The sequence below is a fragment of the Canis lupus genome, chromosome 11, assembly GCF_048164855.1.
Source record: "Canis lupus baileyi chromosome 11, mCanLup2.hap1, whole genome shotgun sequence".
NCBI lineage: Eukaryota > Metazoa > Chordata > Mammalia > Carnivora > Canidae > Canis > Canis lupus.
Window position 1 is genome coordinate 61,367,745 of NC_132848.1, and position 22,857 is coordinate 61,390,601.

General features: G+C 35.4%; 2 protein-coding genes across 9 annotated transcripts in view; one reads left to right on the forward strand and one right to left on the reverse strand.

Moving 5' to 3' along the window:
- Window positions 1-20,150, forward strand: part of VRK2 (VRK serine/threonine kinase 2) — a 215,714-nt gene extending 195,564 nt beyond the window's left edge. For all 4 annotated transcript variants that reach the window (XM_072768449.1, XM_072768452.1, XM_072768448.1 and 1 more), the window contains 2 exons: window positions 5,016-5,177; window positions 19,822-20,150. In XM_072768449.1, the coding sequence (XP_072624550.1) occupies window positions 5,016-5,177; window positions 19,822-20,115 (456 nt within the window). In that variant the 3' untranslated portion in view covers window positions 20,116-20,150. The remainder of the gene's footprint in view (window positions 1-5,015; window positions 5,178-19,821) is intronic.
- FANCL (FA complementation group L) overlaps window positions 1-22,857 on the reverse strand; it is a 112,410-nt gene that overhangs the window by 3,833 nt on the left and 85,720 nt on the right. For 3 of the 5 annotated variants that reach the window (XM_072768445.1, XM_072768443.1, XM_072768444.1), the window contains 4 exons: window positions 22,726-22,807; window positions 21,766-21,882; window positions 20,475-20,546; window positions 466-593 (listed from right to left, as the gene is read on the reverse strand). In XM_072768445.1, coding sequence (XP_072624546.1) covers window positions 466-593; window positions 20,475-20,546; window positions 21,766-21,882; window positions 22,726-22,807 — 399 coding nt within the window. Of the gene's footprint in view, window positions 1-465; window positions 594-19,697; window positions 20,223-20,474; window positions 20,547-21,765; window positions 21,883-22,725; window positions 22,808-22,857 lie in introns of those variants that run through there. The other 2 variants (XM_072768447.1, XM_072768446.1) reach the window with 1 other exon arrangement.

Here is a 22,857-nt window from a genome sequence, read left to right on the forward strand (position 1 = left end):
TATGCAATTCCTATTTCTCCTCAGCTCCAAGAAATTTTGTTGAAAGTTCTTTTGACCTGTTGTCTCTTAAAGAAAAATAGTAGGATCCATGGCCTATTTAGTGTTCTATTAAAGAAATAAGGCAGTGACTGATGTCACAGAGTTATGACCGGGGTCAGGTTAAAGGCTAATCTGACTTTACTCCTGAGAACTTTTATTTGCTGCTTCTCTTCAGACTTCCTTAGTCACTGCCCTCTGTTTTTGCTTACCGGTTTGGCCATAATTTGGTGGCAATCACAATGATATTCTTAGATTTATAACCAGAGGACTTGTTTGTACTGATATTTCAGTCTACAAAAATAACCTTTCGGAAAACATTTTTTTAAGTTACACCTTCTCTCCTTTACTCTGTAATCTTCCAACTGACTCACATACATCAACTTAAAAAAACTGAACTTGAAACAACACACAAGTATTAGGACTCACATAGCATTTCGTAGAGGGCGGGGGAGACTCGAGACTGCTGTGAGGGCCCTCACTGGACGGACAGCCAGATGCCCAGGCCTTCCTTGATGCTGTCCATACACACAAGATGGGGGCGGGGGCGCTTCTTCCTGATGCGTGTACAATAAGGTAGAGGGTCAGGATGCCATTCGTTTTTAATATTTCTTATGAACTTTGGATCATCGCAAGTGTGCATGAGCCAAGAATGCAGGATGCAAACTGATGTGACTGATAGGCTGCGAGATGAATGGTGAGTCAAGTATCAGTGCACAGATGGTTCTGATTTGCTGAATTTTGTAGCTGCTGCAACTGAAGACATAAAATATCCTTCTAGTCATAAATTAGCTCTTTGGAAGCAAAACCTTGGCACCAGAGCTTTACAACCTTCAATTAGTAGGGAAAGAAGTATTTGAATGACTGTGGTATTGACATCTGTAGGCCTGCATAGTAATCATTCCTAATAGAAGAGAATATCTGTTTGAGGAGGTTTTGCATGGCTAATTAACTACCAGTGAGAATATGTAATTTTTTCATGATCTCCTGATTGTCACCTTTCTCTCATGATACAATTACATTTTATTGTAGCAAATGCCTCACAAACCAATTGTCAGCACTATTTACGTATTGCAGAAGGCAGAACAAAAGTTCATGTTTAATAAAAAGCCAGTGGATTTTGATCTTGGTAATTACTGAGACTTATTTTAACAGTTTTATTGACTTTTGTGTTTTTATCACTTTTGCAACAAAACAAAGAGCCATTTCCTTAACATAGTATTTCCCTTGCAATAATGGTCACCACTTAATCTATGCTAATTTAAGTAGATTTTTTTTCCTTTTTTGTAGTTTTTCAGTTTCATAAACTTAATTGAAATATAAAAGAAGCCATTTTAAAAACTGATAGTTATATCCTCTGATGTAAAATTCTAATTATTATCCACCAGAATTTTCAGAAGGATGTTTGTTGTGAAACCATTTTTATATGCAGAGAATAGAACATAAAACATTTGTTCCAGTGAGCCTCAGTCAAAAATATTTTGTTCTTCCCTTTTTATTAGAGCACTTTGATTATGAGTAAAAAGAAAACACTAAGAATAATGTGCATTCTTAAGACCTTAGTTAATTTCTAATAATATGACCAGCTCCAGTGGTCATAGACAGTAAGGTGATTTGGAGATATTTCCACAGCAGATGAATTTTTATTGAATAATGCCTTTATTTCTGTAATAGTTAAAGTGTGCAAATATATTTAATAGTCATAATATAAAAATGGGTTCACCATGTGGCTAAACCCAGAGTATCTCAATTTTTATTTTTAAAGTTTACAGATTTTGTAATGTTGCAAAAACCAAGCTTGGAAATGTTTAAAAAGCAAAATATGACAATATAAACTGTCCTGTAGTCCCTTCCCCTGAATGTTACAAGTACAGGATAGCGCAGCTGATTGCTTCCGTGACAAAAATCATTTTCGGTCCAGAATGAATATCAATCACATAGCTCCAGATTTCTCTTTTTAGTCATAGAATCCCTTTTTAGTAACTAAAAAACATTTCCTGTTACTTCATACATGGTTTACTCTAGTTATTTAACAGAATATTGAATGAATTCTGGACTTACACTTTTTGGACAAAGATAATTAAAAAGGAGTCAGTAGACCAGAAAACATACACAGTTAGATAAATAAAATATTTTTATCATTCAGTCAGTATTCCAAGAAAAGTTAGGATTTTTTTTTTAATGTTCTTTCCCTCAGTGTAAGTGGTTGTGCGTTTTAAATTTAGCATTCCTAACAAAAATACGTTTGGTTAGGTATTAGAAAATAGCATATCACCAAAAGAATCTTGGCAAACTTACAGCATCTTTTTGCAAAAGAAAAATGAGGTATTTTTCCAATACTGGGTTTTAGTAGGCATCATAAACTGTTCCTTGTAAACTGAGCCGCTGCCTTGCACAAGTCCTCGAATGCTGTTACTGGAGTTAAATTGGAAATGAATTTTTGTCAAGACAGGGGAGACATTGATATTTTTTTCCTGAAAAGCAAATCTTTTGGGGCATTTGCCTCAATCAAAATGATGGTCTGTATGGCTGAAATCACTCCTTAGTAGCTCTGATGGCTCCTGAGGTAACACTGTCAAATTAGAAGAATCTATCATCAGGGCTACCACAGTCTATTTATGCCTTCCACTGGGATTTAATGTCCAAAATTCACTGAAGGAAACCATATTTCAGTAAAAATGCTTATTGAGGTGAGCTAAAGCTCTCGAATTCCCGGATGAGAATGCTAAAGCCAAGTTAGAAAACCATGATTATGGAAGGGCCCATTCAACCCTTGAATAAGCTGTTTCTTCAGGAGACAGTAGTGGATCCTTTTATCTCCCTGTTTGTTAGGATGCCTGCATCCATATTGTAATAGCACAGACACGTGGGCGTAATGAGCCACCCATCCTTCCTAAGTGCTCTACCGGGGCAGAGGAGTAGCTGTAGAACAGCTGTCCTACATTTCAGACAAGTAAAACTTTGTCCTTTCATTTACTCTAAATCTGAGATTCCCACAGCAAATCCAGGGGTGAATATATCATTATTGGTTATAGTAAACTTTGTATTGAACTTAAAAATTCATAAAATTCTTTCTAGCTTTAATTCTCAAAGTACTTCTATTAAACTTGTCTTCATATTTATATTGTGTGAGAAAAGGAGAATATAAATTATCAGCTCTGAGCACGTTTTTGACTTCCTGAATTTTGGGAGACCAGCGTATTCCTGATTTCTTAGAACACTGTGAAGTGCCAATGGAAAATTAAATAAAAGGTACCTTATTTGAATAGCCACTTTCTTGAAAATGACACATATTTGGGCAATATCATTTTATTTGATTATGTGAGATGCCCTGTTTCCTGTACTACTTTTATGTCTTTGAGGAAAGTTTTACCTCTGTTCACAATTGAACAGAGGTAAAACTTAATCATCCCATTTCACTCTTACCATTTAAAAGTTTCCCTAGAAATAGGAGTTTTTTCATAAACTGGATATCATTTTGTTTATTAGCTAGAAGTGCTTATGGCAGCATAATCTAACCATCCGGCCAACTGACAGCAGATCCAGTAGGCATCAGCTCTTCCAGAAAGCCTCTCAGAGGACTGAATATATTAGATCAAATTTTGTTTGTACATCAGAGGCTCCCAGGCCAAAACCTGTTATACCTAAAGTGCCTAGCATCCAGGAGGAATTAAAAACCTCAATTAATATCTCAACTAATCCTTTATATCATAAAACACAGTTTTACAATGATTGGCAAGCCAGTCTTTTATTGTGTACAACGGCCTTGGGAAAGCCTTTGCTTCACACTAGTGGTATGATGAGCATTTGTCACCAAAGACGACGTCAGTGGGAGAGTGACTCAGAAGGTGGTTACACATGAATTTTCCCAGTAGTTTGGGAGAGTTGAGTGGTGAAAATAAAGAAAGCCTGAGTGATGAGGGAACAATTCCAATTGTCAGGTTACTGAAAAGCAATGGCTTTGCTATCCTTTGAGAAGCTGGGATCCAGGAGGAGGGGCGAATAAAGAATGGTGTTGTGACAGCTTAGACCTAGCCACAAAACACCAGCATATATTAAAGGGAAGGAGTGAACACATTTGGCAAAAGAAGCTAAAAATTGAGAGACTACAAATTAAGGCTCTGCTTGCCCAGCCTATGTAATTCATTCTCCGTTTTGGCACAGGCTACTCCATTATTTCCCCTTGTGCTGTTCCTATCTTCTGCCCCCTATTTAACCCATGAGAAAAGGTGATGGCACTTTCAGCTGCTGTAAACATGAAGCTGCTGAGCAAATACTTCACATAAGGGTCTTCACTGTGGCTTTCAATCTTCCAACTCTATTGTGGGATCTGCCCTTCTATTTCCGTGTCTACTTCAAGGTTATTAAGAGTCAGTCATCCCCCGGGTAGCACCGTGGTGTGAAAAAGAAACCTTAGAGACAGCAGGCTTGTTGTAGAACTTAACCTCTGATACTGGTACAAGGTACTAGGTGACATGAACTGTTACTCACCCGCTCAAAGGTTAAATTACCTGTTTAAAAAAGTAAGCAACATCATAAGCTCCTTTTATACGTTCACATTAATTAGGCTCACTTCAATGATAGAAAACTAAGACTCTAATTAATAAGAATTTAAACTAAAAAGATGTACTGGATCCACTCCCAGCAAAGGTTAATAATGAATTCATGTGCAGTTTTAGAATGTGACAGTTTTCTGTAAAAATGCCGTTTTCAATAAGCAAGTTATCTGTAGAGATAATTTCTAAAGAGCGTACAACAGTGACACTAATTTTAATTGGTCTTGTAGTATTGATGAGAAAGAGTCTGGATCTTGCCAACTCCTATATTCTTTCCATAACATCCATTTGTTGCTTTCCTCTTTATTTCTTCCTTTTTTCAAAGCTTGGCAAGTTTAAAATTTTCAAGAATCTGGACATGAATGTATTTTTCTCTACAAGTGTCAAAAGTTTTCTTTATACATTATTACTCTCTATCAACAGGTTGTTCCTCGAAAGGCTGCAACAAAGCAAGTCAATCAGATGCAAAATAGGTTAATAGAAAAAAACATCCATAGTGAGAGAAGTGCTGAGTCCTGCTTAACAGGGAGAAAAGTGCAAAAAGAGGAGCCGCTGACTGGATTGTTTAACAGTGAGACAGCTCAGGTGAGAGGCTTTTTGTTGTTTCTTTTTTCCTTCATGTTACATTAGAATATGCCCTTTGGGAATAAAGACGTTTTATTTTCTCCTGAGGGCCAAGGTTGTATGGTTTGGTTAAATGAGAAGGGCAGAAAAATATCTTATCCAGTGGATGAAATCAAAGCAGCCGACACCAGTCATCATAGAAACAGAATGACAGTGAGCACATTTGCGTACAGATCTGATTTCTTTCTTTAGCCTTAAGAATGTAATGAAGTGCACTTAAATTTTTTATGCCATCTATGATCCATTAGGGACTCTTCACATATTCCGTACTCTTACATGGCTTCCTCCAATCTCACCCTTCTAATCAAATATAAGTGGAGAGTTTCCCTGTCAATATGGTTGTATTTTAAAATGATGTATTTTTTACGTTAGTCGATCATTTGGTTGGGTGTAGTGACTTACCTTTAGCAGAGGACTCATCCAGGCAACAGCAAAAGTCTTTCCTGATCTAACCCCCCCCTTTTTTTTTTTGACAAGAAGCAGAAGCATACAATGTATATATATCTTTTGTGAAAATTTTTTTTTTCCAAAATGACCAACATTTTATGTGATTGATAACCTGTCATTTTCCCCAACATGATTTGAGGTAGTTTAAAATATGATAGGATATTTTAATGGCCCCTCATCTTCTATCTCCCCCCACCCCCCAGATCGGTGTATCAGGCAGCTGGGATGTTAATCACCAAACAGAACACTGAATTTGGCTTTGAACTTTTTGGCAGCCAAGGCAAAAATTAGATGCGTAGAAGTTGGGCATTTCTTAATCCAATGAGCAAGTGTATACGTTTATCCACGGAAGGCTTTTTTAGTACTAATGAGAATCTTTTGCAGTTACAGTTCCCACCTTATAAAATTATAGACAAATACTGCTTGGTGATAAAATTTTTAGATCTTGAATGTTCGTTTTCAACCCTTACTGTCCACCAGAATTACTTATATATAGAAAAAAAAAAAAAAACTTATATATAGAGATAGGGAGGGATGATAAAAAACTGATGCCCAGGTTCTAAGCAAAGATTCTAAGCAAAGACATTGATTTATTTCAATTGGGGTGGCACTGAGATACATGCATGCAGATATTATCATTCCAGAAAGCTCTTTGTTCCCTTTCTCAGTCAGTCCCTTTACTCCCAGGCAACCACTGTTCTGATATTCTGATTTTCATCACTAGGCTCGTTTGGCCTCTTCTAGAATGTCAAAACCATGTAGTCACACAGTATGCACTCTTGGGTCTGGCTTCTTTCACTCAGCATTGTTTTGTTTTGTTTTAATTCATCCATATTGCTGCATCTATCAGCCATTTGTTCTTTTTCTTGTTGAGTGGTACTCCATTGTGGAACTACATCATAATTCATATATCCGTTCTCGTATTAACAACACCTGGCGGGACACCGTGGTGGCTCAGCGGTTAAGCATCTGCCTTTGGCTCAAGGCACAATCCTGGAGTCCCTGGATCAAGTGCCACATCAGGCTCCCTGCATGGAGCCTGCTTCTCCCTCTGCCTGTGTCTCTGCCTCTCTCTCTCTCTCTCTAATTAATAAATAAAATCTTTAAAAAAAACAAAACAACAACAAAAACGACACCTGGGCTGCCCCTGGCTCTAGCCACCATGAATAATAATAGTTGCTATGAACATTGTGACACAAGTCCTTCTATGGCTACGTTTTGTTTGTCCTAAGAAGTGGAACTGCTAGCTCACAGGGCAGATGTATGTTCAGCTTTATAAAAAGCTGACAAATACTTCCATTCTATACTCCTACCAGTAATCCTAGATCCTCCCCAACATTTGGTTTTGGTCTTTTTAATTTTAACCATTCCAACATACGTTATCTCTGTTGATTTCAATTATCACATGCCTGATAATAATTTGAGCACCTTTTCATGTGCTGACTGCCCATTATCTTCTTTTGTGAAATGTCTTGATCCATTTTATGTGGATGATTGTCTCTTTACCACTCAGTTGTAGGAATTCTATGTACATCTGTATTGTGAATATAGTCTAGTGTGCAGCCTGACCATTTATTTATTAGTTATCTTCAATGAGCAAAAACTGTTATTTTTATTTGAGGTTCAGTTTATCATTTTTTTTTTTTTTCTGTAAAGAAACCTGAGAAAACTTTGCCTATCTCAGGGTCACAGTTTGCTATGCATTTTTTAAAAACGTTTATAGTTTTAGCTTTCATTTCAAGTTTCTGAGCCATCTCAGATCATTCTTGTGTATGGTATAAGGGGTTGAGATTATTTTTACATGAAAGAGCCATTTGTCTCAGCACCATTTGTTAAAAATAGTTTCCTTTTCCTAATTAGTTTTGTTGGAGTCTTTTTCAAGTCAGCTAATAGTGTAAATCATGGTCTGTTTCTGGGCTCTCTTCTCTTGTTTGTCCTTACACCAAAACCACACTTCATCAATTACTGCAACTTTACAACAAGTTCTGAAATAGGTAGAAGTCCTTCAAACATTTTCTTCAAGAATGCTTTACCATTTTAGGTTCTGTTCCTTTCCATAAAATTTAAGAACCAGTTTGTCAATTTCCACTAAAAAGCAAATGGAATTTTGATTGCAATTCTGCTAAATCTAAAGATCAGTTTAGAGGAACTGAAGATCCCAGCAACACATTTGAGTCTTCTGATGTATGAAACTGATACTTCTCTCCATTTATGTAGATCTTTTACTTGTCTCAGCAGTGTTTTATAGTTTTTAGTGTAGATATCTTATACATTTTCCATTAAAATTATGTCTAAATATTTTACATTCTATTGTAAATATCATTTTTGCATATTGACCTTGTATCTTGGGATCTTTCTAAATACACTTTTTAATTCTAGTAGTTTTTTTTGGTAGATTCTTAGGATCTTTCTACATGATCATGTTTGTGAGTGGAGTTTTATTTCCTCCTTTCCAACACGTATGCCTTCATATCTTTTTTCATGCTTTATTACACCTGCAGTGACCTCTAATACTATATCCAGAGTGGGCATCCTTGCTTTGTTCCTGTTCTTTGCTGGAAAATACTCATCCCTTAACCATTAAACATGATGTTAGCTTTAGGTTTTTCCTAAATACTCTTTATTGGCTGAGGAAATTTCATTGTAGTTTGTTGAAAGAAAATAAAATTTAGGTCATGAATGTATATTAAGTGTTTTGGGGGGGATCTGCTGATCATATGATTTTTCTCCTTTACTAGAATAATGAATTACATTGATTTTTGAATGTTAAATCAACTTTTTGTCTCTAGGATAAACCCCATTTAGTCATGATGTGTTGTTATACTGAATTCAATTTGCTATTATTCCATTAAGGGGTTTTTTATATCTATATTGATGAGAGATACTGATCTATAATTTCTTTCCTCATATCCTTGTGTGGTTTTGTTTTTAGGTCATTATATCAGTTGGAAGTGTTTATTTTCAGGAAATGTTTTACTAAGATTTCTCTTTCATAAATATTTAATAGAATTTAGCAAGAAAATCATCTGGGTCCAGAGTTTTATCGTAGGAAAATTTTTAATTATGAATTTAACATCTATGATGAAATCATTAGATTTTTCTTTTTCTTCTTGTGTCAATTTTGGTAATATGTGTCATTCAAGGAATTTGTGATCTCATCTAAGTTACATTTTTCAGTACTATGTAGTTCATATTATTCTCCTTTTAGCATTTTCAGTATCCATTTTGATGTCACACTTTTATTCTTGATAATGGTAACCTTTCAGTTTCTTTTTCCTTTTTTTTTGTTGGTAGTCTAGCTAGATGCCTGTTGTTTTTATTGATCTTTTCAAAGAACTGATTTTTAGATTTGCTGATTTATCTACTGTTGATTTTTTTTTTCCTATTTCACAAATTTCCATTCTTTATCATTTCCTTCCTTATACTTATTTTGGGTACTCTTTTCTTTCAAGCTTCATAAGGTAATAGCTAAAATTAATTTTAAACCTTTTTTTTGGGATCCCTGGGTGGCGCAGCGGTTTGGCGCCTGCCTTTGGCCCAGGGCGTGATCCTGGAGACCCGGGATCGAATCCCACGTCGGGCTCCCAGTGCATGGAGCCTGCTTTTCCCTCTGCCTGTGTCTCTGCCTCTCTCTCTCTCTCTCCTCTCTCTCTGTGACTATCATAAATAAATAAAAATTTAAAAAAAAACAAAAAAAAAACAAAACCTTTTTTTTTCCTAAAATATATAGTGGAACACCTGGGTGGCAGAGTTGGTTAAGCACCTGACTCTTGGTTTTGGCTCAGGTGTGATCTTGGCCTAGTGGGATCATGCCCCAGGTCAGGCTCTGTGCTCAGCAAGGAGTCGGAGAGTCTTTCTGCCCCTCCCCCAATCTTGTATGCGTGCACACATGCTCGCTCTCTCTCAAATAAATCTTTTTAAAAAATAAAATAAAACTATACAAAATTTTTAAGCAGTGCTTTAGATGTAGTCCACAAATTTTGATATGTTGTGTTTCACTGTTGTTCAGTTAAATATATTTTCTAATTTCCCTTGACTTCTTTGATCCAGTGGATTATTTAGAAGTATGCTTTTTAATTCCTAAATATTTTTGAGATTGTCTTTGTACCTTTTTGTTTCTGACTTCTAATTTAACAGTTATTATCAGACACATATCCTGTATTCTTAATATCCTTTAAACTTGTGTTATGGCCAAGTTGACCATCTAGTGTGGTGAATGTTCCTTGTGTACTTCTAACAAATGAATACTCTGAAGTTTGCCGTTTACTATTTTAAAATGTTATTAGGTTGATTTTTTGTCTTACTCAAACCTTCTATATCCTTACTGTTTTACTTTATTTTGTCCTTCTGTTGAGTCACGTAATGACAAAGAAACGTTAAGTCTTCAACTGTAATTGCACATTTTCCTATTTTTCCTTTAGTTCTGTAAGTTTTTGCTTCATGGATTTTGATGGCTCTGTTAATAGGTACATACAAATTTAGAACTGTTACATCTTCCTGGTGAAATATCTGTTTATCACCATGAAACATCTTCTGTCAGTATTCTTTGTCTTGAATTCTACTTTATCTGATTTGGTTTTAACAATTCCAGCCTTCCTATGATTAGTTTACATGATATATCCTTTTCCATCCTTTTATGTTAATGTTTTGTATTTTTTTAAAAGATTTTATTTATGTCTGAGACAGAGAGAGAGATAGAGAAAGGCAGAGACACAGGCAGAGGGAGGAGCAGGCTCCCCACAGGGAGCATGATGTGGGACTCCATCCCTGGACCCCGGGATCATGCCCTGAGCTAAATGAAGGCAGCGGCTCAACTGCTGAGCCACCCAGGCATCTCTATTTTGTATTTTCTATGTCTTTGTGTCTGTGAGTGCTTTTGTAAATAACAGTGTTTGTCTTGCTTTTTTCTACAACCTCACAAAACTTTTAATCTGTCTGTTTCCATTTAATGTAATCATTGTAGTTAAATGTACAATCACTGTTTGATCTCTTTTTGCCCTCTTCATTCTTTGTCACTTTTTACCTCCTTCCTGCTTCTTTTTAGAGTAATGAAGAATTTGTCTTTCATCTCTTCAATTTTAAACTATACTGCTTTGGGTTCTTTTTTAGTTTCTTGGTTTTTGTTTTTGTTGTAGTGGGTACTTTAGTTCAGCAAGTTATGGCCTATGGGCCAAATTCAGCAAGCCACCTATTTTTGTAGTTATATTACAACACAGTCATACTTACTCACTTACATATTCTCTTACATGTTGTCGATGGCTACTTTCATGTTATAGTGGTAGAGCTGAGTAATTGTAACAGACTACATGCCCTAAAAATCTGAATATATTTGCCATCTGTCCTTTAAAGAAAAAGTTTGCAAACCCTTGCTCTCAAACCACTCTAATAGAAATAAAGTGAAAGCTACATATGTAATTTTAAAGAAACAGGTAAAGTTTTCTTTAATAATATAGTCTGATTGAACCAATATCCAAAATATTAGAATTGTAATAAAAATTGAGACATTTTACATTATTTTCTTCATATTAAGTCTTCAAGATCTGGTGTGTTTTATACTAACAGCACACCTTAATTCAGACTAGCCAAGTGTTCAGAACACTCCCAAGTGTTCAAGTCATATGTGGTCAATGGCTACTATAGTAGCATAGCTCTAGAAACTACAACATATATCTTTAACTTATCATACCATAGTCTACCTTGACTAATATACCAACCACTTCACATATAATGTAAGAACCTTATGAAAACACATTTCCATTTATCCCCCATCCTTTGTGCTATTGATGTCATACATTTTGTTTTTACGTATATAATTAATTCCATAATACAGTTACTGTGCTTTAAAATATCAGTTTTAGGGGTACTGGGTAGCATCTAGTTGGTTAAGTTGCTTCTCCCTCTCCCTCTGCTGCTCTCCCTGCTTGTGCTCACTTACTCGGTCTCTGTCAAATAAATAAAATATTTTTTAAAAATTAAAAAATAAAAATCTCATTTCAAAGAAATTAATGAGGAAGAAAAAAAAGTCTTAAATATCCCCATATTTGCTGTTGTTGGAATTCTTCAGACCTTCCATAGATTTGAGTTTACAACTGGTTCTTGGTTTTGAAAATTATAATGTGGTTATTAAGATGATGTCACTGGGGAATCTGGGTGAAGGGTACACAGCAGTTTGCTATTTTTTCAATTTCTGAGTGTTGCAATTACTTTAAAATAAAATGTTAATATATTCAGAAGTAAAATACAGTTCCAGCTCTCCCCACACCAAAAAAAAAAAAGGTGAAATAAAGATATTTTCAGACAGATAAGTGATAGAATTAGTTTCTAGGAAACCTATACTACAATAAATATTAAAGGAATTTTTTTTTGTTTTTTAAGATTTATGTATTTATTTTAGAGGGAAGGAAGAGAGAGCATGAACGGGAGGCGGGAGAAGGGCAGAGAGAGAGGGAGATAAGCAGATTCCCCAGTGAGTGGAGCACCTAATGCAGGGCTTGATTTCAGGACTCTGAGATCATGACCTAAGCTGAGGTGGGCTTTATTTCATTCTCTGTAATGCCCTCAAGGTCATGCCCTGAGTGTTGCATGTTATCTATCAGTAGTTTAGTTCATTCCTTTTAATTTGGTAAGTAGTATTCTAAAGTATGGATGTAGTGTTGAAGGGTATGTGAGTTGTTTTCAATTTTTCACCTTCCACCTTTTAGTATGATGTTAGCTGTAGATTTTTGGTACATGTTCTTTATCAAGTTGATGAAGTTCACCTGCTTTTCTAGGATATTAAGAGCTATGAATGAGTATTGAATTTTATCAGGTGCTTTTTCTGTATCAATTAGTATGAGCATATGATTTCTCAAATGTCACAAAATCTCATTCGTATTTGGTAGCTCTACAAAAACAGGTGGTGGGCTGGACTTGGACTGTGGACCACAGTTTACCTGTAGTCTATTTCATCTTGAATTAGCTTTGATTATTTGTGGTTTTCTAAGAATCGGCCCATTGTATCTAAGCAGTCATATTTTTATGTGTAGAAATGTTCATAGTACTCCCTTATTTAATCCTTTAAATGGCTATGGGGTCTGTAGAAATATTTCTAGATCTTGAGAGTTTATCAATTTTATTGGTTTTTTCAAAGGATGAGTTTTTTCTTTTTCTATTGTCAATCTCCCTGATTTCTATTCTTTTTGCTATATATTTTTTCTAGTTTCTTGAGATAGTAACTTATGTTTCTAATTGTTGAATTGAGACTTCTCTTTTTTTTCTAGGTATTTAATATATAGATTTAATATTTAATATATAGATTTCACATCTAGCACTGTTAGCCAAACCTTATATACTTTGATATATTTTAATTTACTTCAATAGGTTTTTAAGTTTATCTGAGGTCTCTAACCCATTCTGAAGAATGTTTTTAAATTTTCAAGTGTTTGTGGAAACTTTCGTATTCTTTCAGCTTGATTCTTGGTTTATTTTCCTTTTCTTTTTCTAGTTTAGGTGGCAGTTAGACTATTGTTTTGAGCCCTTTCATTTTGTCTATGTAAATATTAAATGCTATGAATGTCTTGTTAAGCCCTGATTTAACTACATCCCATAAATCCTTCTGTATTGTATTTTTGTTAAATTTTGTACTTTTTCATGAGACCTCTTTTGATGCTTTGGCTATTAAGAGTATGTTAATTTATAAGTATTTGAAGATTTTTCCCATTTTGTTACTGATGTCTAATGTATATTATTGTCTGATAATATACTTTGTATAATTTTATTTTAAATTTGTTAAGGCTTATTTTATGACCTAGGGTATGGTCTGTCTTGGCGAATGTTCCAATGCCAACTGAAAAGAGCATGTATTCTGCTGTTTTGAGGCGGAGTGCTCTATCAATATCAGATACATCCCATTGGTGTCTGGTGTCATAATTTTTTTCTATAGCTTAGCTAGTTCTCTTGTAGTCTGTTAATTACCTAGAACAGGCTTTTCTACTTAGAATGATGTAGGGGTACTGCCTTTTCTTAATGCATGACAATGATGGATCAATAGGGCTCCTCTCCAGTGTTGGAGGCCAATGAGAAATAGAGTTGCTGCTTTTTGCTGATGTTTGCTTAATGCAGGTGGGAATGGCCCTTAGGGCTCTACTGCACAATTTCCACAGTGCCTGTTGGGGAGGAAGAGGTACTGCTTCTGCCTATGTTAGTGCAGAGGAGAACAGTCTAAAAGGCTCTGCCCTTTGGTCTCCATAGTATCTGGTAAGGAGGGGGAAGTACCACTGCAGTAATATAGGCTGGAAATGGTTGACAGGGTTCTGACTCATAAATAACCCCAGTGGGATAGGCTACAGCTTTGTTAGTGTGGGGATGGTCTTGCTGACAGGGCTCCACTTGAGTCTCAGTCCTTGGTGGGGAGGGGCAGGTATGCTTCCTGGTTAGCACAAGGTGGCAATACTTGACAGGACTCCACCCCACAGTTTCCACATCACCTAGTGGGAAGTAGAAAGGGTATATATAGCTTTTTCATGATGTTCATCTAGAATACAGTATAGTCAAAAGTGCTCTGAACTGTGTACTTGCCCTCCTGCTGGTCCATTGTTTAAAGACAGCAGGCTTTTTCTTGGACCTTATTTTGTCTGTGCATTTTGTTGTTTCAAATGTAGACTACATGATAGACCAGGCTGGGATAAATAGGCATCAAAAGAAGGTGTTTGGGGGTGAGACTTCTGGCGGGGTCCTTCCTTGTGTCCTAAGGTCCTTATCCAATCTCCTTTCTATTCTGTACCTTTCAGAAAGTTCTCTTAGTTGCTCTTTGTCCAAAAAAACTTTAGTAGTAATTAAGCAGAAAGAATAGAGTAGAATATACTTACTGTCTTGTCTGGAACTAGATGCCCCTCAACTTCACCATGAAGGGTTCACTGGACATGGAATTTTTCGTTCTGAACTTAAAAGATGCTGTTTCCTGTCTTCTGTAGGTTTTTTTTCCTAATAAGTTAGCAGTTATTCTTACTGACTTGTGTGTGTGTGTGTGTGTGTGTGTGTGTGTGTGTGTGTGTCTTCTGGCTGCTTTTAATATTTGCTTTTTTATCTTTGGTTTTCTAGATATGGTTGTCTTTATGTTTATTCTGCTTTGGATTCATTGAGCTTTTTTTTAATCTGTGGGTTGATAACTGTCATCAAATTGGAAAAGTTTGACCTATGATTTGTTTCATGCCTTAATCCTGATTCTTCTTCAGATACCCAGGTACATGTAAGTTAGAATTCTTTACTTTTTCTCAACAGGACTTTCCTGAGGCTTTTGTTCATTTTCCAAATTAGTCTTTTATCTTGTGCTTCAGTCTAATCCTTTGCCTGACCTCTAGCTATTAAACCTAACCAGTGGATTTTTAAATTTCATGTATTTTTCCATTCAAGCAGTATTTTATGTTGCCCATTTCTCTGATGAGTCTCTCAATCTGTTCACTAATTATATTTAACTTTTCATTTAAGTCCTTGAACATACTTATGTAGAGGTTTTATGTCCTTGTTTGAAATTTTACCATCTGGGTCACATCTATTTCTCCTTTTTACATTTTCCTGTTCCTCATGTATAGTAAGGTTTTATTATATGCTGAATATTATGAATACAAGTCAGGTCTTGAAATTCCACATTTTATTGTATTCCTTTAAAGAGTGCTGACTTTTATCCTGGGAGGTAGTTTATTGGTGATTCAACTTATTAGTCAGGTCCTGACTTGTTTGGGCTTTTTGGAGACTGATCTAAGGTAAGGGTCATCTGAAATTGTAGCCTAAGATCTAGGTGGTTTTTCCTTTTTTCAAGAATGACAGCCTTGTTTGTTTTCTGTGCCTGATAGGTTGCTTCATTTGTCCAGCTCTATTGTGTTCATTTCATGGGCTTTATCAGCAGGAGAGAAGGTCTGATGCCCATTTTTTCATGGCCAGAACTAAAGGAGATATTGATATTTTTAATAGGTTTTTAATTGACTCTGATATGCATTCAAGGCTAGTAACTTGCTCAGAATTCAAGGTTTCTCCACAGCATCACTCTGGGCATACTGAGCTGGGTTAAGGGTCTATCCTGTACACTATAGGATATCTCTGGTCTTTATCCAGTAGATGCCAGTAGTACCTTCTCCCAGTCATAGTAACCCAAAATCTCTCTAGAAATTGCTAAATGTCCTGTGGGGCAAAATTGTCCCAGGTTGGGAAACACTAAACTAGCAGAATAGATTACTGCATACCTTAAGCCCCTGCTACTGAAAGTATGCTGTGCCAACCAGCTGCATTGGCATTACCTGGAGCTTCTTAGAAACACAGAATCTAAGGTCTCATGTGAGACCTTCTGAATGAGATCTGCATTTTAACAAGATCCCAAAATGATTTGTATGCTTTTTCTAATGTTTGAAAAACTATGCCATAGATCAGACTTTTTCTTAAAGAGCCAGACAGTAAATATTTTAGGTTTACAGCCTACTCTTTGTCAGAATAATTCAACTCCACCATTTCAGTATAAAAGCAGCCATAGACAATACATAAACAAATGAGTGTGGCTGTGTTCCAATCTTTATTCACAAAACAGGCAGCTCACAACATTTTTACAACCCATGCCACAGACTATCTTTCCCAAGCAGATCACTCAGTAAACTGAAGACAACTGGTGGTTAAATCCTTACATGAGCGCCTTCCTATTTGATATCAGTTGTTGCTTAAAGAGAGACTGGGCACACAGGTTATATAGTAGACAATTCCATCTTGAAATTCTAGTAGTTTGACTTCTTATCTAGGTGGGTTATCATCTACTTCCACATGTATATGTAAATGCTACTTAAGTTAGCTTCCCAGTGGTCTCAGCCTTTAAAAATATACAATTTGATGGCATATTTTCTTTTTCTTTGTGGAAGAACAGTGCTTTATGGGAGTAATTATCACTTACTTTGCTTATAGCAAATAAAGTTGAAACCTTTTTTTAAGTAGGCTCCATGGACAACATAGGGCTTGAACTCATGATCAAAATCAAGTGTCATATGCTCTACCCTGGGCCAGCCAGGTGCATCAAAGATAACAAAACTTTAGGAAAATGGTGATAGGATGACTTTTTAGCTCTCAGGCAGTAAAGAGTAGCTTAAAGTCAGTTATTTGACTCTCAATAGTTTCTTCGAAGTAGAAGAGCTAACTAAAGTGCTTCAAGACATCTATTTTGTTTTATATACCTTATGTATACCTTATGTAGAAGTTACTTTTTACCTTCTAAAACTCTATCCTGAAAGTGACTTTTGTGAGAGTAAAAAAGCTCAAGTTTGAAGAATGGTCATTTAGAGGTCGAGAAAGTAGCTATTGTGAGGAATGATGGTAATACATCAAATGAAGATTGAAATATTTTGCCTTGTTTTTAAATCCCTCCTGACTTGATAAATAGTACAAGGAAGGTCAGGTCACCAATGTGAAGCAGAAACAGAACTTTTAACCAGCTAATTTGAAAGCAGGAAACAGATTCTTGGAGCTCTGGCCAACAGGAATGATGTTAAAAACACTTAAGAAATTCCTGGAACTTACATATATTGTATCTGTTCAGTCTATAGTGGTTGGTCTGTTCCCAGGTAGTTTCCTCTGGTTATTAAATAGCCTCTTTATTTACCAAATAGATGGCATATATGTTGGGTAAAAGATGCGGATGTCATGATGAACTTTGGGAATCACTATTTTTAAATTTTATGTTTTGTTGTGGTAGAAAGCATATACCTCAATTGTGTGGTTTAGTAGTGCCAAGTACAATTCATACTGTTGTATAACAAACAATCTCCAGAACTTTGCATTTTGCAAAACTGAAACTCTAGGCCCACTAAATACCAGTTCCCCTCCACTTTGACAACTACCCCTTTACTTTGATATTTTGACACCTTTAAATATTTTGTGTTAGTGGAATCATATACGTCCCTTTGTGACTGGCTTATTTTGCTCTGCATAATGTCCTCAAGGTTCATTCATATTGTAGCATGTGGTAGGATTTAAGGATGCAAAATATTTCATTATATGCTTATATCACATTTTCTTTATCCATTCATCTACCTATAGATCTTTGGGTTGTTTCTTCCTTTTGGCTCCTGGGAATAATGCTATGATGGGTGTATAAACATCTCTGCAAGAAACTTATTTGAATTCTGAATATATATCTGAAGTAGGATAGCTGGATCATATGGTAATTCTACTTTTAATGTTTTGAGGAACTTCTGTACTGTTTCCCATAATGACTGCACCATTTTACAGCCCTACCAAGAGTATACAAGGGTTCCAATCTATCTTCACCATGTTATTTTCTGTTCTTTTGATAATGGCCATTGGTAAGATATACCTCATTCTGGTTTTGATTTGCATTTGTCTTATAATCCATGATGCTGGCATCTTCTCACATGCTTTTAGAGAACTATTCAAGTCTTCTTTACATATTCTGGATACAAGTCCTTTTTTTTTTTTTTTTTTAAAGATTTTATTTATTTATTCATGATAGTCACACAGAGAGAGACAGAGAGGCAGAGACACAGGCAGAGGGAGAAGCAGGCTCCATGCAGGGAGCCCGACATGGGATTCGATCCCAGGCCTCCAGAATCGCGCCCCGGGCCAAAGGCAGGCGCCAAACCGCTGCGCCACCCAGGGATCCCTGGATACAAGTCCTTTATCAGATAAATGATTTGCAGAATTTTCTCCCACCCTGTGACTTTTTATTTTAAATGATGTCCTTTGAATTACAAATATACGAGAACTCTTTGGGTCCTACAGTTAGACAAAGATTTTGTTTTTTCCTAAAAGTTTTATATTCTAGCTATTAGGTCTAGAATTTTTGTGTAAAATGAGGTAGGGGTGTAAATTTATCTTTCTGCAAGGATGTCCAGTGTCTTCCACACTTTTGTCGAAAATTACCTGTCCTTGGTCCTTTTGTTGGAAACCAACTGCTCATATATGTGAGAGTTTACTTCTGGACTTTGTTCTATTCCACTGATCTGAATACTGGTTCTTATGCCAGAACCATTCTGTCTTGATTTCTCTAGCTTTGTGGTCAGTTTTGAAATTGAGGAATGTTTCTTTCAATTCTGTTCTTTATCAAGGTTGTTTTAGCTACTTTGGGCCCTGTGCATTTCCAAAGCCTGTTAGGATTTTGACTGAGACTGTGTTCAGTCAATGTGTAAGGTTAGTTTAGCAAAACAAAACAAAATAAACCCACATTTTGCCTAAATAGTAACTGCCCTATGCAATCAGTTTCTGGCTGGAGTTGCTAAGATCTGAGTTCACGTATATTAGGTCCTACCCATGGAATAGTGGCTGATTCTTCCTAAGAAATAAGCATGTTGCTTCTTGCCTTATGGAATTCCACAAATACCTGATTTTTATGTTTATCCAGAGATTTATTATGAGGATATCCTCCTTCATACCTCCACAGGTAGACAACTTGATCCTGCTTGCCATACAGTATGTTCCAAGTCCCTACCAGAGTACAAAGTTAATGTTTATCTTCATGAATCTCTGGCAACATCTCTTGACAAATTTTGTTGTGTGCTTCTAGGCATTTCAGTTTAACACTGTAAAACTATAATTTGTAGAGCCTGTTTGTTTCCTTTTTGGCTAGGAGATTAGAATGAGCATCTTTTCTTGGATCAACTTTCAGGACAAATAAGGATTTTAACCAGCTGTCTTCTCAAGCTCTGTTATTGGAAGACGTCATTCTCCGGAGCCTGGGCAGGAGGCTGCTGATTGATACTGCTCTGCGGACATGTAGCACTGCCCCCACCATCTTGTTCTGCTGCCTTGGCTCCTTTAGAATCATTAATTATTAATGACCAAAAAGCTTTCTAATTATGACTGTCCTGCCCATGTAAGATTAAGCCCAGTTTTTTGTCTTGCCAAGAAAATTGTTTTCATATTTCATATTTTTAGAGGATAAATTACTTATGGGATGGCCCATTTGCTGATTTGAAAGAACCAATCAGTTTAACTAGATTCTGGTTGGTTAATGTGATAAAACATAGGATCCAGGACCTAAAACTTCTCGGGAAAAATATACAAAAATTTGTTCTTTTTGTGTAACATGTTTTATTTAGTATTCTTACAGAATACACAAAATAAGTATTAGGATAACCCAAACCTAACACCATATATATAGTGATTGATATATTTTTTTTCTTCCCTATAGGAAAGCACAAGAAGAAGACAGAAGTATTATGAGTCTGAAGAAAGTCTGAATGAAATAAAAAGTTCTTCACAACAAGCCAGTAGTATACAATTCCCAAATTCATTTTATGAACCCTATCAAGATTTTACCAGGCCAGATATAGTCAATAATTCAAGATCTTCCTCTACTTCTACAACTGGTTTGGAGGTCACAGACTTTACTCTTAGTGAAGAGACAAAGGCAGACATGTATTATTATGGCTTCATCATTCTTTTTCTTTTGACTTTAGTATGTCTTGCTTTATATTTTCTCTGAAGAGCTCAAATAAAATCCTTTTGATAATTTTTAAAGTTGCCAGTTCTTCACAGAAATGTTACATTCTTATTTCAGGATTTCCTCACAGACATTTTCAAGGTAATTGGCTTGTAAAAAGAGAACACATTTTAACAAAGTAAGTTTGTGGACATTCTAAAAATAAGACTGCTTTGTACTAGAAAATAGTGTCATGATACAGTTTAGAAAATACTTTTTTTGGTCAAAGGAGCAATTTAAAAAAGATGTAACAAAATGTTTTAGATAGAAAGATAGATAGATATAGCATATCAACTAATCTTCCAAAACATGTTACTAAAAGCTAGGCACATTATATGAAATGTGATTAATGATTTTCTTACCTTGCTGCAATATGGGCATTCACCAAATATGATGTTAAAACTCTGTCTACTAGTCAGTAGTCCTCTCAACCACTAAAGATTTTAAAAAGAGAAGATAAAGGGAGCAGTGTCAGCATGATTACAAATCACAGATACTCCAAATAGCACATCCTTTGAGTACATATTCTAAAAGATTTGCCTTCTTAATTTTCTTTTACAAAAAGTAAAGGGAACATATCCTGAACCAATACCAGACTGGTAATATGCTGAATAACAAGGGGAGACCAGCATGGATTTCAAGGTCAATGCCATTGGTTTATGGGCCCCTTTATGCACTTTCTCAACTCCCAAAACAGTCACAAAAATAATGCACACAAGTCCATGTGGTTCACAGACCCCACCTAAAATCATTTATTACAAATTAAGCATTGCTGCTATAAAAGATACCATAGGCTCTTGAATATTTAGGTCTTAATCACCAATACTGGGTTAATTCTCAATCCATTAATTAGAAGCATGAAGTAGTCCATTTTTAAAAATTAAATGAATATTCATTATTACAAAAGAAAGCATATGTTCCCTTAAGAATATCTCTATAATTAGACCTGGTACTTTATGATTTTAATATAAGATAAATTGACATCTCTACATTCTCCATTGTTAAAGTGCAGATAACACCACTGCCATCTCTTAAGCACAAAAACGGGAGGTGATATTAAGACAAAGCACAATACAACTACAAGATGTTCTACATATATATGCATATATAGTTAATCATGTCAACTGTGCACTAACATGAATGCTATAGAGATCAAGTGACTACACAGGAATGAAAGCAGAGTTCATATATAGTAAATAGTAAAAGGTTAATGCATTCTTCTCAATATCAAATGTAAGATTCTTACATTTAGTCTATACTTGTGCACTCTGAAAAGTAATAGAGACTTGATAGTGCTACTTCCCTTTCACCTTATTGCCATCACTACTCCCATTTGGATGAGTCTACAGAGTTTGTGCTGTGGTTATTACAGGAGATATTTACTTGAAGAAACCAAGATAACATCAATTTGATTTGTGAGCATCAATAAGCAGTCCATGAACATATTCTAGGTATTTTTTTTCCCTGTTTGGGATTTCTTCACTTATTAGTGACCAGGATGAAAAAAATGAAAGCACATGAGCATCTGGAAATGAACTGGTAAAGAAGCTTATGGCAATAGAGATCACCATTCACTAAATAGATTTTAGACTCCTATATTCCTATGTCATGGTAGCCAAAAAAGTCTTGACAAGGTTATTTTTTTATTTGTACCTCGTATAAGCATATTTGATGGAAAGGCTGTCCACATTGTAAATTATCACACACTTGATCAGGAATGGCACCATCAAGCTGATAGGCATAACAAATCCCACAATCCATAGAAAAATCCTTCAAAAGAAAATAAATATTTATAAGCATATGTGTTTAAAATACACATGATAAAATAAGAAAAAATGAGTAATACATATAAATATTAACTATATAAAGTTTTTATAAAGGTAGCTATATCACTATGTTACAGAAAATAGTTACATCACTATTTAACACCTTAGAAAAGCTATTTGTGAAAAGAATACTTCCTTTTTCATCCAACAAGTAACACACACACAGATCTCCTCAAAAAGAGATTCTATTTTGGGCTCAGTTTTCCCATATTGTACGTCAATATAATGGCACAGTAGTATGCAAAGAGAAGAACTGACATTAGCTAGTGATTACTAAACTTCAAAATTCTATAACTAAAGGAATAAGACAAAAATATCCCCACCACTTTGAGTCTACAACCTCTCAGCAGCTTTATCAAAAATCAATTCTAAGTTTATTATTTTTGCAACACAGTAATGTCTATTCATTTTTAAAAACTGTACAGCCACCTTTCACAAATACATCAAGCTAATTAAAACTTTATTTCAATGATTCATAAGTAGATAGTAATAGAATATCCAAACATCTCATTAGCTACTTTAGACCTTTCCCCCTATTTTTAATAATAAAGATGTCTGTCATTAATCACTTTACTGCTATGAAGACCATGAAAAAAGTATACTTAAACCACTTATCAAAGGTTAACAAGTTCTTTGATGCTACTGTTGCTTGCAGTTCAGAAGTCTGTTATAATATTCTTCCAATTCCCTCCCTTTCAGCCTCATTTTTCTCTGGTGTCTAAAAGATGAACATTTAACTTTCATTATGCTATGCTGTTTGGAATATCAAAGCACTGATAAAACTTACAGATTTTTCCAGGTTAGCACGAGCTGGAAAATCTATTTCTAAAACATCTTTCAAGTTTTGTAACAGACTATTTTCTGGATCCCTGAAAGCATGAAAAGAATTTTGTTACTAAATTTGCAAATTAATAGAAAA